Below are 12,760 nucleotides of genomic sequence, written 5' to 3'. Positions count from 1 at the left end.
TAAAAACAACTAAACAACTAACTGAAACTAAAACAACTATGAGGAAAAGTACGGTACTAGGAGCTCCTAATGGATAACATCTGGGAGGAAAACTCTAGCAACAAAGGTAAGCATCATACACATCACTATCCAAAGATGTCTCTCATCGGTCGATGGCGGATATCCTCAATATCTTCCATGGTGAGAGAGAGAGAGAGAGAGAGAGAGAGAGAGAGAGAGAGAGAGAGAGATGGTGATTGATGCTCAAAGAAGACAGGATACAAAAGTGTGTGGAGCATGGGGCTTGACTCCACAATATCAAAATACAATAAATGAGTGGTGTCCTTTCACACCTAATATCCAAGGGGAAAAACCCAAAGGGATGTTCACATGTGACACTACTCATAGCATATATGCCAATATGACTTGATTCCCCTAGGGTCGGGTGCATGCATGTGGTGAGAAGATGCTCAATGTTTTAACAGATAATAACAAGTGAATTCCTGTCCTACTGACAACATGTGGCGGCTATGGATGAGATTTTCTTGGTATGGATTTATGATGATATCATCTGTGAAGTCGTAATTCCAGGCATGGAACTGCAATTCTACACTTGGAATCCAGACACAGAGGTGTGGATGTGCAGACTGAATATAAATTTGTGGCTTTATCCAAATATTGGACTCCTTCCCCTTGTTCTTTTGATTGGGATCCAAGACAATGAGCTTGGAGAGGAACAAAGCTTTGCATGGGAAAGATCGGCAAAAATAATGATAGAGATCTTAGCATGATGCATGCCTTCGATACTTATAAAGCACATGAAATCAGCTCTTGTAAATTCCAATCATCTGCTAGAGGTGGAGGTCCTTGTTGTAAGGAGAATTACAGGGGATTCAAGCATCTTGAAGTACTTCATTAACACATGTACTTGAAAAATCGCTTCACATCTCATCTTCCCCCCTTCCATTTTAGGTGTAATCTAGCACTAAAAAAGCAGCCATGGTGCTGCTTGATTCCGAAAAAGCAGTACTTTTTGGGTGCTTTGGATGTCAAAATCAGCTATAATGCTTGATGGAAAGCAGCCACAGTGCTTGTTGGGTGCTAGAAAGCATCATTATTGCTGATATGTCTAGGTTGTTTGTGACATCACATGTGTTAAGGCATTAGCAAGAGTAGATTTTTTTCTCCCCACTCAAGTGGCATGTCTTAGCACCTTCATTTTTCCATTGTATGAATCTTTTTTACCAATCAGTATGGTTTTGAACTCCCTTTAGTAGAAAGTGGGTCTCTAACTTTCTTGTATTTTTCCAGATCAACCTGGATGAATTTGAAGACCTTTGCGAAAACATATCCTTGAAGTTTCCAAAGATGGCTAAGGTAACGGATAACTTTTGATGTTGGTTCTTTTAGCCAAAAAGGTACATCTCTGATGCCTATAAATTACTTTTATCATATTCACATCAACAATTTCACAGTTAACATTCATAAAAGTTGGGAGGAATATGTCAACGGCCCTTGCCTGGGTGGCTGCCTTATCCAGGCAGAGCCCTTAAGGGGGATGAGCTAGAATTCTGACATCTAAATTTATAATATAAAATTTGCAGCCACAAGAAAATAGTGAAAGGAATGCTGTAAATAGAATTGAAATTTTAATGGGCCTTTTGGCACTTCGATGTTTCTGCAGCCATCTTGGTTTGAAAGGTTCCCAAGCTGTTATGACTCAAGTTTCAGCACAAAACTTAAGGAGTTTGTAAAGAGCAAGAAATTCGAATATGGGATTTTCGGCATGCTTTTACTGAACCTAGTGGCCGTGGTTATAGAGACAACTGTAAGTATTCCACAAAAAACAAATGCCTACCTGTTGGAATGTCATAATGTGTATTGAGTTTTGCTTAACCCAGTACATGCACGGGCAGTTGCACATGCAAATGTGTTTTCTTGTTCTATTTATTCATTATTGATGAACTAGTTATGTGTTTAGATTCAGTAAAATTTGGCCCACACTACTGTATTCCGGTGTAAACTTCTTTACAGTAAGACTGTGTTTTATGGAACAATAAATGGCATGAGCCCTAGCATGTCCTCTGGTGATGCGAGATTGGATGGGGTAGTAGTAAAGGTGCCAGTAAATGCACATATTGGGATGATTGATGTCAGGAGTTTGATTGTGCGGCCTACCAACTATAGTTTGCCTAGTTGTGGAAAGTCATATTTCGACCACTCAATCATCCAACTTCTTCATTTTTATTTTGTTTGGTTTGTCTTTTTTCCCCACCTGGTGTATCTGTGTGTGCGTCTCGTGTAAACCCTGTGTGCATGCCACGCACGTGCATGTGTGAATCCTAACAGCTTAGCTTAGCATATGACAGCTTAGCATATGAGTTTCTTTGTGTGCACACATGTGCACGTGTGTGGTGCACAGGATTTCACTTTTCATGTGGAGAGAACCACATCATATCAGATGGAGAGGAGTTGTGGGGCTCACCGATTCATGGACCCATGCTTCTTTGTGCACGCACGGAAAGCCATATGAAATAAACTGGTCTCCTTTTGCTAGGTCGTATTTTAAATGTCAGAAGTTCGGGCCTTTTGTATTTGAATGCTCACATTGAAGTTGAAACCCCCTTAGAACTCAATCCCTCTTCCATTGGTGCAGGAGAAACCAAAAGTGCTGGAACAAATACTAATGGTAAATGTGAAACAAAGTATGGCACAAAATAAAGGGAAAGCAGTGTAGCAAGAACAAAGTAAAAGTAATGTGCAAAACAAACAAATCAACCAAATAAAAGTTATTGATGGTTGGATGACACCAAATGCTCGAAAAACAATGGTCTTAAGAAATAAGCCATTGATTGCAAGGCATGGGGATAAAATATCTATGGCCTCCACCTTGGGCGAATCAACCACATGACATCCATGAATTGGTTGAATAGAGTGAAGGGAGGGATGTAATATTTGCAACAAATGCATGGAGAGCTACAGAGGGATCTGGTATTAGCAAATAATTATATGCAACATGCATGACACCATGTAAATATGTAACATATAGTGTACACGGCTCGTCTAATCCTAATAAATGGAGGTTTCTTTGGGATTATGTTGCTTCGACAAATCTTGAAGTGGTTTTCCTGCAAGAACATAATCGATATGCTTTTGGTGGAAAAGTAGATTGTTTTAGAGGTTTTACTACATTTTATGCGGGAACTGCTGATTATTTAGGCACATGCATAATGATATGGGCAATTTTGAGGCCAATGCTTGCCTATAATCATCCTCTTGGTAGATACATCGTGCTGCAATGTATGCTGAATGAGCAGATGCATGAACTTGCAAGTGTATATGCACCGACAATGTCAAAGGGTAGAACTCTGGAGAAGGTTGGTTGTCTATCCGTGGTTGACAAATACATTTGTGTTAGGAGACTTCAATAACTCTCGATCGGTGCAAGATAACATATCTGGGAATTCACACATGATTGAAACAGAAAAAGTGGAGTGGCAAACATTTATTAGAGACACTATAGCAATGGATATAGGGAATGTGAATTATCCTGGCAAAAGAGGATTCACATTTCAGCATAATGCTAAATCAAGGTATCAATTGAAAAAATGGCAAATACGAGCTAGGCAAAAGCATCTACTAGATAATGGTTGCTTGTCAAAACATATTTTCAAAAGCTTGTGTGCTAAGAGACAAAAACAAACCATACATCGTGTACAAAAGAGATGGTCAATGGACCAATGATATAAATGACTCGAAAGGGAATGTGTGGTACATTTTCAATCAGTCTTTGGCATTTGCTATACCAAGGCACTTCTCACGAGAAGAGTTGAAAGCAAAACGTAGGATGCTTATAAACGTCACATCAATTCTTAATCAACAAGGACGATGGCATTTGGGAGCCCATTACCACCCTGTATGGAGACTTATCATTGATGAGCTAGCAGGACATGGGGATATGTCTTGTATATTGGTTAGGCAAAGATAGGATGATTGGCTTCTAAAATGCAGCTGACCAGGTTATATTACACAGTTTCCTCTTTATGGGCTGACAGCGGTAAGGGCATATCGATTACTGCTTCCAAAGCCATGGATAAAGGGACATGCGCATTGGGTGTGGCATATAAATAAGTCCTTGGGCTGGTGGAAAGGTAATTTGGGAAATATATGGCAAAGCAAGTTGCCTTTAAAACATAAGGTTTTTCTATGGAGATGCCTCATAGGAATGCTCCCGGAAGGAGAGTATTTGGCAAAGCAAAAAATTGTGGCTCCAAATTGTTTGCGGTGCAATCATCAAATGGAGAGTACTGTTCATTTTCTATGGTTTTGCACTAACGCAAGAGAGTTTTTGAATCGTCTATCTTTGCATATGACAATAAGATTCCCTAGGGTCACATTTGGGAAAATGTTCTGGATGTTTGGAAGATATCCTTCTAGATTGTAGGAATATGCTCTTTCCTTTGGCTTGACAAGATATTGGGCTATATGGACAATATGGCTGGATTGTAATATGAGGTGTTTGCACAACCTCGGATCGACAAGTATACTTACTTCCATTGATCATTACGTCACTCATTGCATGATAATTTTGAGCTGCAGCAGATCGATTAGTAGAACTACGAAGTGTTTTTCCACTTCTTTCAGATGTACTTTGATGAGAGCCTCTCGTTTTGAGGGTTCTCCAATATAAGATAAAATAATAGTTTTCACAAAAGAAAAGAAAACCGTGTGGATTCACATGATTTGGCTTTTCTTGTGGAGAGAACCACATTATATCATATATAGAGCAGTTATTGGGCTCATTGATTCGTGAACTCATGTTTTCACCCATGTAGATCATGCTCTTTGCTGTTCCTGAGATATTTCATGCCACGACCCTCGTTACATCCCCAACACTAATAGCGAGGGGTTGATGACCTAAGGTTAAGGAGATGGACTAATCTAGGATCAACTTAGGCTAAGAGTAAGGCCAAAAGCTAACTGGGAATTAGGGTTAGGGCTTAGCCGGGCTTTGGGGGCAGATAGGAACCGCCGAGGAGGCTAAAGGCAAGCAAAGATGAGGTATGGATTAGCTTTGGGTCAAATGAAGGCATACTGGTGGTTGAAGAGAGAAAAAGCTTAAAAATAGTGCTTGGTGCTAATAATAGCTAGGGTTAGACTATAAAGAGAATCTTGGCTTGAATCCTCACGGTAGAGGTGCTTACCAGGTTTGTTGGACCACACGGCCAGAAGTAGCTCTAGGTGGGCGTGGGTCTTGGTGGTATGGGACACCGAGGCATGACATCGAGGCTAACTCTCAGCAATATGGACCTCTCGCTTCGGGGCAGTCCCAGGCGAGAACCCATGGCTTGGAGGTGAGTCTCTCAAGCTAGAATCTATTGCAGCACTGGTGCCAGTTTGAGATGGGTTTTTCCTAATCCGAGGAGGGTTCTTGGTACGTGATCCTTACATTGGTATAAGAGCCAGACCCGCTGAATTGAGTGCTTTCTTGGAATGGCTGCTATGATGGGAAGCACTTTTCGTTGCGTGCCTTCTATCACGTCTTACGATTTTATCTGGGTTCTTCTGCTAGAACAGAAGCATGCTGGAGCAGTGACTCAGGTTGGATGTGAAAGAAGAGCAAGTGGTGTGCTTTGTTGTGGACGTTGAAGGATCACCTCACAAGCTTCCACATGGGCTGAATCTGCATGTGCATAGATTTAGTTTGAAGGGAGCAAATCCTGACACGGAGAGTAGTTGACCCCCCCCTCCCCCCCCCCCCCCCCCCACACACACACCCCAAGAAAAAGAAGAAGAAAAGAAAACCAAAGACTATTTTTTTGCTTCAAAATACAGTCCGTTTTCACTCCTTTTTTTTTCGGCAAAATCTCTCCTCGCCTGGACACTTGTACATGGACGTACCACCTCTGTCCGCATCGGGGTGTACATCTGCACAGATGTCCCCATAGCGTTCGCAGTGCCATATAGACAGCCACACAGGTGGTGGTACATGCACACGTGGAAGATTGGGGGCTGAGATGGGTATTTGAGCGTGAATGAAGCATGTAAGGCTGTTTTTGGTTGAAGAAAAAGGGTTGACCATGGGCACCCTTTTTTTTTTTGGGCAGCTTATGCACAAATTCAGTGTGCATACTTTTTCTTGCAAGTGTGTTCTTTTTTTGGCTAAGGAAAACAAACAAGATGCACCTTTCTGAACTTTCAAACACTAGTACCTGCTTATGCTTTCATTAACTTTCCTCCATGTGCCGAAACTTGCTTTTTCTTTTTGAATCTACACAAAGCCTTGCATGGATCTGATTCCTATCTTCACAATGGATGTTTGTGGATTTTTTCGATGATTCTAGGGCTGTTTGTGATGAGTCCTCCAGAAAATCAGTAGTCGAGGAACTGGAGATTCCTTGGGAATTTCAATATCTACAGTCTATGGCTTATAGTTGTATGCCAAGTATACGGTGTGAGTTGTTTAAAAGAGAACTTGACACAATGGATTTATCGATATGGGATGAGCATAGATCTTGAGTGGATACAAAAGGTTTTGGATTGGCCGATTCCTTAGACTGTGAGGCAACTCTGAGCATTTTTGGAATTCACCGTCCTTAAGAAGTCGGTGAGGGATTATTCACAGTTGACCGTACCTTTCACGGACCTCCTTAGCGGTAGAGGACGCAAGTCCAATAGCCCGATCTCTTGGAAAACGAGAAGCTTGATGAGGCTTTTTGAGCTGTAACCGGATGGGGACTCGGAACAATAGATAGACACATCAAATACCAAATAGAGCTTTGAAACACAGCAGAAGAAACCAACTTTATGCAAATAGAAGCTTTTACAAGAAACCAAGGTGCGGGTGCAGACTTACCACAACGCATCAGCAAAACTCTTGCCCATATATAGAGGCATGAAAATCGAATCATGCATGGACAAATGTGTGGCAAGCAACCCGGATCTTTCTTGTTGTGTCCCTGAGTGAAGTGCCAGGACACCTAAGGAGGATCCTGGAGGGTTCTGAATGACTAGGCGATGCACGGGCTCGCGGTGCCTACGACACCCATGCGTATGTCGTGGAAGATATTGTATGATGGACCAATGATTATTGTAATCTTTTACTAGATCTCGTTGGCTGACCAGCTGGTCTCAACGGAGAGTCCAGAGTGATGCTGTTTTTTTTGAGAAACAAGGATTGGATGGAAATTTTGAGTTATGATATCTATAATCAATAACTGTTTGTCAATGGATTGTTTTATAAGTATATATATATTTTCAACTAGCCTTTGTTCCAAGATCCTCCCATAGCTACCAAATTTCACTGCCTATAGACAGCCGCCCGTAGGCGCTTATTTATCGACCCGTAGGCTATGCCGTAGGCGCTTATTTATCCATCTGTAGGCGATGCCGCCGAGGAAGCACCAAGGGGGGTTTTGAACCAAGGACCTCTTGGTCCTAGGCACACTTGAGCTATCATCGCATTGCCAGATATTTATCCAGTGCCAAGATGAAAACAGCACCAAAAGCTGTCCAAAACTGTCCCAAAACAGTCACATAATCATTCCCGAACACAGCCCGATTGCGAGAAAACTCACCACTATACAGCCTACCTCAATCGCAGCCACTAGAGAGAGAGAACAGTGTATGGCCAGCATTGGAAGAAGAGAGAGAGAGAGCTGCGCTATATGGTCAGGACTGTACGACCAACAACCAACAGACAGTTGCTGTACAACCAGCTCAAGGAAACCACCACCAGTCAGCTGTACAGCTAGATTTACCAGCTGTGCCTGCTTTACGGCAAGCGCGGAAGGGGAGAGGGAGAGAGCTGCTGCCGGCCAGTAGGTGTGAGCACTTTTTGATGAAAACACAGGCCCCTCCCTACTTTTATAAAGTGGACGAGCTCTATATTTTTTGTGCTTTTCCCTTTTTGCTAAAAGTAGTTGAGCTTGCCCAAAATATAAGCTTTTGTACTTTTCCTAGCTTGTAAACCAAGTTTTCTCTAGGTGTCTCCTTCTATCTACGTATTCATGCCCAAACTAATAATATGTCGAGCCCGTCATTAATGATGTGTGAACACACTAACTTATAAACATTATAAGACACTTTGATGAATAAAATGCCATGGTGCTCATGCTCTATAGCCATCTTTCAGGCCAAACTTTGCTAGTGAGTGCTTCAGCTTTCTTAAGTGGGAACTCCTTGTTCTCACCTTGGCTCTATTTTGTGTATGGGCTTGCCTCAGAACACCAATCAAGATTGGTGAAGGGACTAAATGGTGACTCCAGCTCTCAAGATTGGCGTTAGCGGATCCTAGCATATCATTTGTGGGCGAGACAGATTTTGATGATTTTGTGATAGGCGTAGCATTGTTCCAAGATGCCGATGTGTGGCATTTGAAAGTAAGGTCAGATGCCATACTTAGGAGAAAGAGTTGTATGCGGTTATACACGACGTGAAAACTTGGCGATAGCATCTTTATGGAAGCAAGTTTGTTGTGCTAACCGACCATGAGTTGATTAAGCATATAACTGATAGATTCGAGTTGAGGGGGAGGAAGGCACGATGGGCTGAGCCGACGCAAGATTTTGATATCGGAAGGGTAGCTTGAATAGAGTGGCGGATGCCTTGAGTAGAATTGGGGAGGTAAACTCTTTGAGCTTCAATGAGATTAGGGCTGACCTTTATGACCCGCATAGAGGGCTATGTGAGACCGATAGCCATTTAATTCAGTATTGGCAGTAGCATGTATAGGCAAGGAGCTCCATAGATTTAGACCGAGATTCAGGAGTCATGCCATCCATGAGTGTGGTTGGTGGTAAGTTCCTTATTCAGAATGGATTGATATTCCGAAAGGAGAAGGTTTGTGTATTGGATAACGTTGAGATTAGGAAGAGGATTATGTATGAATGTCATGACTCTCCTACAACGGGTCATCCAGGAGTACAACAAATCTATGATTTAGTAAAACAAACGTTTACTGGCCTGAGATGAAGGCGTATGTTCATGACTATGTAGCGTGTCATCAATGTCAAGGGAATAAGGCTGAACGCCGGTATGTTACATCCTCTAGAGATCCCAAGAGGTAAATGGGAGAGTATTTCCATGGACTTCATTGTAGGTTTCCCACGGACTAGCAAAGGGCATGATGCTATCTGGGTGGTGGTAGAAAGATTCGAAGGTGGCACAATTTTTAGCTATAAAAGTGATGATTTTTATTTGGGTGTTGGTAGACAAATTGACGAAGATGGCACGATTTTTACCTACAAAAGTGACAATGAAGGCAACCAAATTGACACAATAGTTTTTTTAGCACCTTTTCAAGTTGTATGGTCTGCCTTTTGATATAGTAAGCATAGTTACGTGAAATGATGGAACTGCCTGTTTCGGAGGGGTGAAACGCCGTTTCGTGAGCGCACCAGCTGAAATGCGTTTCCGTCTGACGGAAACGACGAGTTATCGGCGTTTCCAGAAGGAGCGAAACGTTTCGCAGGCCATGAAATGGCCGTTTCGTGGGTCTAATGCGATCCACGATGCCCAACGGAAACAACCAAAAAAGGACTGAACCGATTGAATAATTAACAAAAGCCCCAAATCATTATCGAAACCGGCACCATGGGTGGAGAAAAAAAATGAAACGGTGGGCAGTTCGAATGATAAAGAAAATTCCCAAATCGTTATCGAAACTGGCACCGCATGTGGAGATTTTTTTAAAAAAAAAACCTCATTTTTCCACCTGGTTGCGCAGAGCACTGAGAGTACAAGCTTGTTGATTCTCTGTTTCTATAGATACTAGCGACCCATTTTTCAGATTTCTTTCCTTTCTTTCTTCCATTCCCTCTACAGAGTGTGCACTGCAAATCCTCCCCTTTTCTTTCACTTATCTATTGCATTGCAGTTTGCTGCACACTGCACATTGTGCCCATTCTTGTGTTTGTCCCTTTCTTTTCCATCCCCATTCTTGTAGGCATTTCTTTGTGACTTTCATCATTCATGGCATCTAGGCAGTCACATCTTGAGAGAGAGAATGAGAAGGATTTCACCCAGAGTGACTATTGGTGTTGGGTGGATGTTGTTAATAAATATGACTCCAAGAGAGGTGGGGCAAGAAGATTTTGTTGCCGGTATTGTTGTCTGGAAAGAGGTGGCTTTCCAAAGTGGGTTGAAGCCCATTTGCTTGCCTTGCCAGGGTTTGGCATAGGTAAATGCGAGAAGATTGCTCCAGCAGATGCACAAAGAATGGAACGGAAAGCTTCACTTCTTCCCCCTCCACCAAATACTCGGCGCAAGGAGCATACAATAAGTGCTCCAACTCAGCTTCTCATGGAACTCCTGTAAGTGCAACATCTGGCCATCCACCCACTTCTTTTCATATTGCATGGTCTCTTGGGAGTGGTGGAAGCTCATTTGATATGCGTACACATGCTCCTCCCAAAGGAAAGGCTAGGCAGTCCACTCTTCACACAGCATGGCATCCACAAAGAAAGGCAAAGGTTGATGCTGCTGTAGCACGCTTTTTCTACTCTTGTGGGATCTCTTTTAATGTTGCCCGCTCACCATTCTTCAAAGAGATGGTGGCTGAAATTGCAGCATTTGGTGGTGCATACACTACATAGTTGCTAGGTACGGAAAAAACGGTACCGGTACGAGACTCCTAAATTTTGAAAAATAAGTTCGATTGAGGTACGATCCACTTTAAAAGACACTTGAAAAAAAGACATTTGTACACATTTAGAGATGCAAAGTCTAGAGAAGTTCTAATTTGTCATATGACATAAGCTAGTATAAAAACTCAAGATTCATGAACAATGAATAGTGAACATGCCATAAATAAGAGTCGTGGCCCATGGGCTACAATAGGAAATACAAAAAAGTGTGTTGTGACTAGTCACAACACTAAGTACAAAAATGTCCAAAATCTAGACTCTAGAGACTAGAGTCTAGACTCTAGTCCTCCTGAGAGAAATCACTAGGGGGAGGAATGCCCTCGCTAGAGGTGCTTCCATCATCAGAGGCCAACCCAAAACTGCCCTCGCTAAGGACATTGCCCTCGTCATTGTACTCGGGCTCTCTGATGCCTACAATAGGATCATCCTCTTCTTCAACAACACGTGCTAAAGTGCTCCTTGAAGTCAAACCAGAGCCACGCCTCACATATGTAGCCACCGGCGCCGAACAGTGCAGCCGCGGCCTCCTACTCGTGTGCCACCTCTAGCTGCGTGACCTCTACGAGTATGAGAAACTCGACGGTTAATCTCCTCTAGCTCCCTGTAGAGATCAATATATATGGCCTCCTCATCTGGATCTTGCTCCTTGTGGACACTCTTAAGAGTGTCCATTGTCAACTTGAACTCGTCGACATTCACCTGAAAGCAAAGTTCAAACATTTATAAATTATTAGACTTTAGTCATGCATTTATAAATCATTATTAATGAGTTGAACTTTGAACTCTAGAGATCTCTACCTAAGTGAGTAGAAACTCCAGTTCCTTTCACATGCCCCCGAAGAGCAATCCTATGAAAAATAAGAGAGTTAGGAACTAGAATGTAAGAACTAGTTAGTAGTTATGAGTCTACGACTCTAGAGTATACGCTATATATTCAATAGTCACCTGGGACGAGACTCTCAAAGCCACTTTTTGTACGTGAGCCATTTGATTACCAAATGACTCCCACCAAAAAAGTGGCCGGACCATTGACTCCCTACTCGAGCAAAGCGGGTTCGTGAAAGCGGCTCCCCCATAGTTGCATTCCGTACTGGTACGGAAAGATTCAACCCGTACAGTACGTACAGTGCGGATCCGTACGTTCCGTACGTCGCACGAAACAGTACAACATGGACCTTTTCTTTTGAAGCCCAAACTTGTCGGTTTCGCATTGCCCAGGGTTTCGTACCTTTTTTTTTATATCAAATCCCTTCGTGTTTTGAGCCGTCGTCGAGTTTCCGTACCTGCACCGTACCTGCGCCGCATGACCATCTAGTTGACATTGCTCGTGACCCGTCTGTTGCTGTCCAGCTTCAAGGTGCCAACTGCGTCTCTCTCCTCTCTCTCTCTCTCTCTCTCTCTCTCTCTCTCATAGGTCACTTTGGCCTTTTGAAGATGTTAATATAACATTTCATTTCATTTCATTTCTCTCTCTCTCTCTCTCTCTCTACTTACTACTTAGTACTTAGAAGTTCGTACTCTCTAGACTCTCTCTCTCTCTCATGAATGATCATTGGTGACACACAAACTCTATTTTCAGCCTAATTTTCAGCCCCTTACTACTTACTACTTAGTACTCTCTAGACTCTCTCTCTCATGAATGATCATTTTCAAGAATGCCCTCTATTTTCAATCATTCCCTAAACTCTCTGTTTTCAAGAATGCCCTCTATTTTCAATCATTCCCTAAACTCTCTATTTTCAGAAATTAGCTCAGACCTCTATTAATTTTGTATTTTTTCCAATCATTCCCTCTATTTTTAGAAATTCAGCCCCTTGAACAATCCCTTTTTGATGTATTTTTTCCAATCTTCATTCCCGAATTCCTTTATTTTTCAGAAATTCAGCCACTAATGTGACTTCTAATGTTGATTTTTTTAAATTGCAGCTTGTCCAAGATGCCAAAGGCACCAAATCCTTACTGGGCTGCACACACCATCATACTTAATAGCACATCATCAGCAGGTTCACGCACTCATCATTGGAAGTGTCGTTATTGTAACTTGCAGCAGTCTAGCTCGATCACGTGGGTCATCCGCCACCACATGTCAAAGTTGGGGGGCAAGGGAATTGGTGGGTGCCCAAGTATTCCACAGG

General features: G+C 42.4%; 1 protein-coding gene across 4 annotated transcripts in view; it reads left to right on the top strand.

The window, feature by feature from the left end:
- Positions 1-12,760, top strand: part of TPC1 (two-pore channel 1) — a 167,549-nt gene that overhangs the window by 77,885 nt on the left and 76,904 nt on the right. For all 4 annotated transcript variants that reach the window (XM_086786620.1, XM_086786624.1, XM_086786622.1 and 1 more), the window contains exons 12-13: positions 1,291-1,356; positions 1,664-1,807. In XM_086786620.1, the coding sequence (XP_086642746.1) occupies positions 1,291-1,356; positions 1,664-1,807 (210 nt within the window). The remainder of the gene's footprint in view (positions 1-1,290; positions 1,357-1,663; positions 1,808-12,760) is intronic.

This window comes from Cibotium barometz, chromosome 49 (assembly GCF_041138505.1).
Source record: "Cibotium barometz isolate CiBa-2024 chromosome 49, ASM4113850v1, whole genome shotgun sequence".
Taxonomy (NCBI): domain Eukaryota; kingdom Viridiplantae; phylum Streptophyta; class Polypodiopsida; order Cyatheales; family Cibotiaceae; genus Cibotium; species Cibotium barometz.
This window is presented reverse-complemented; position numbering and strand designations above follow the sequence as displayed.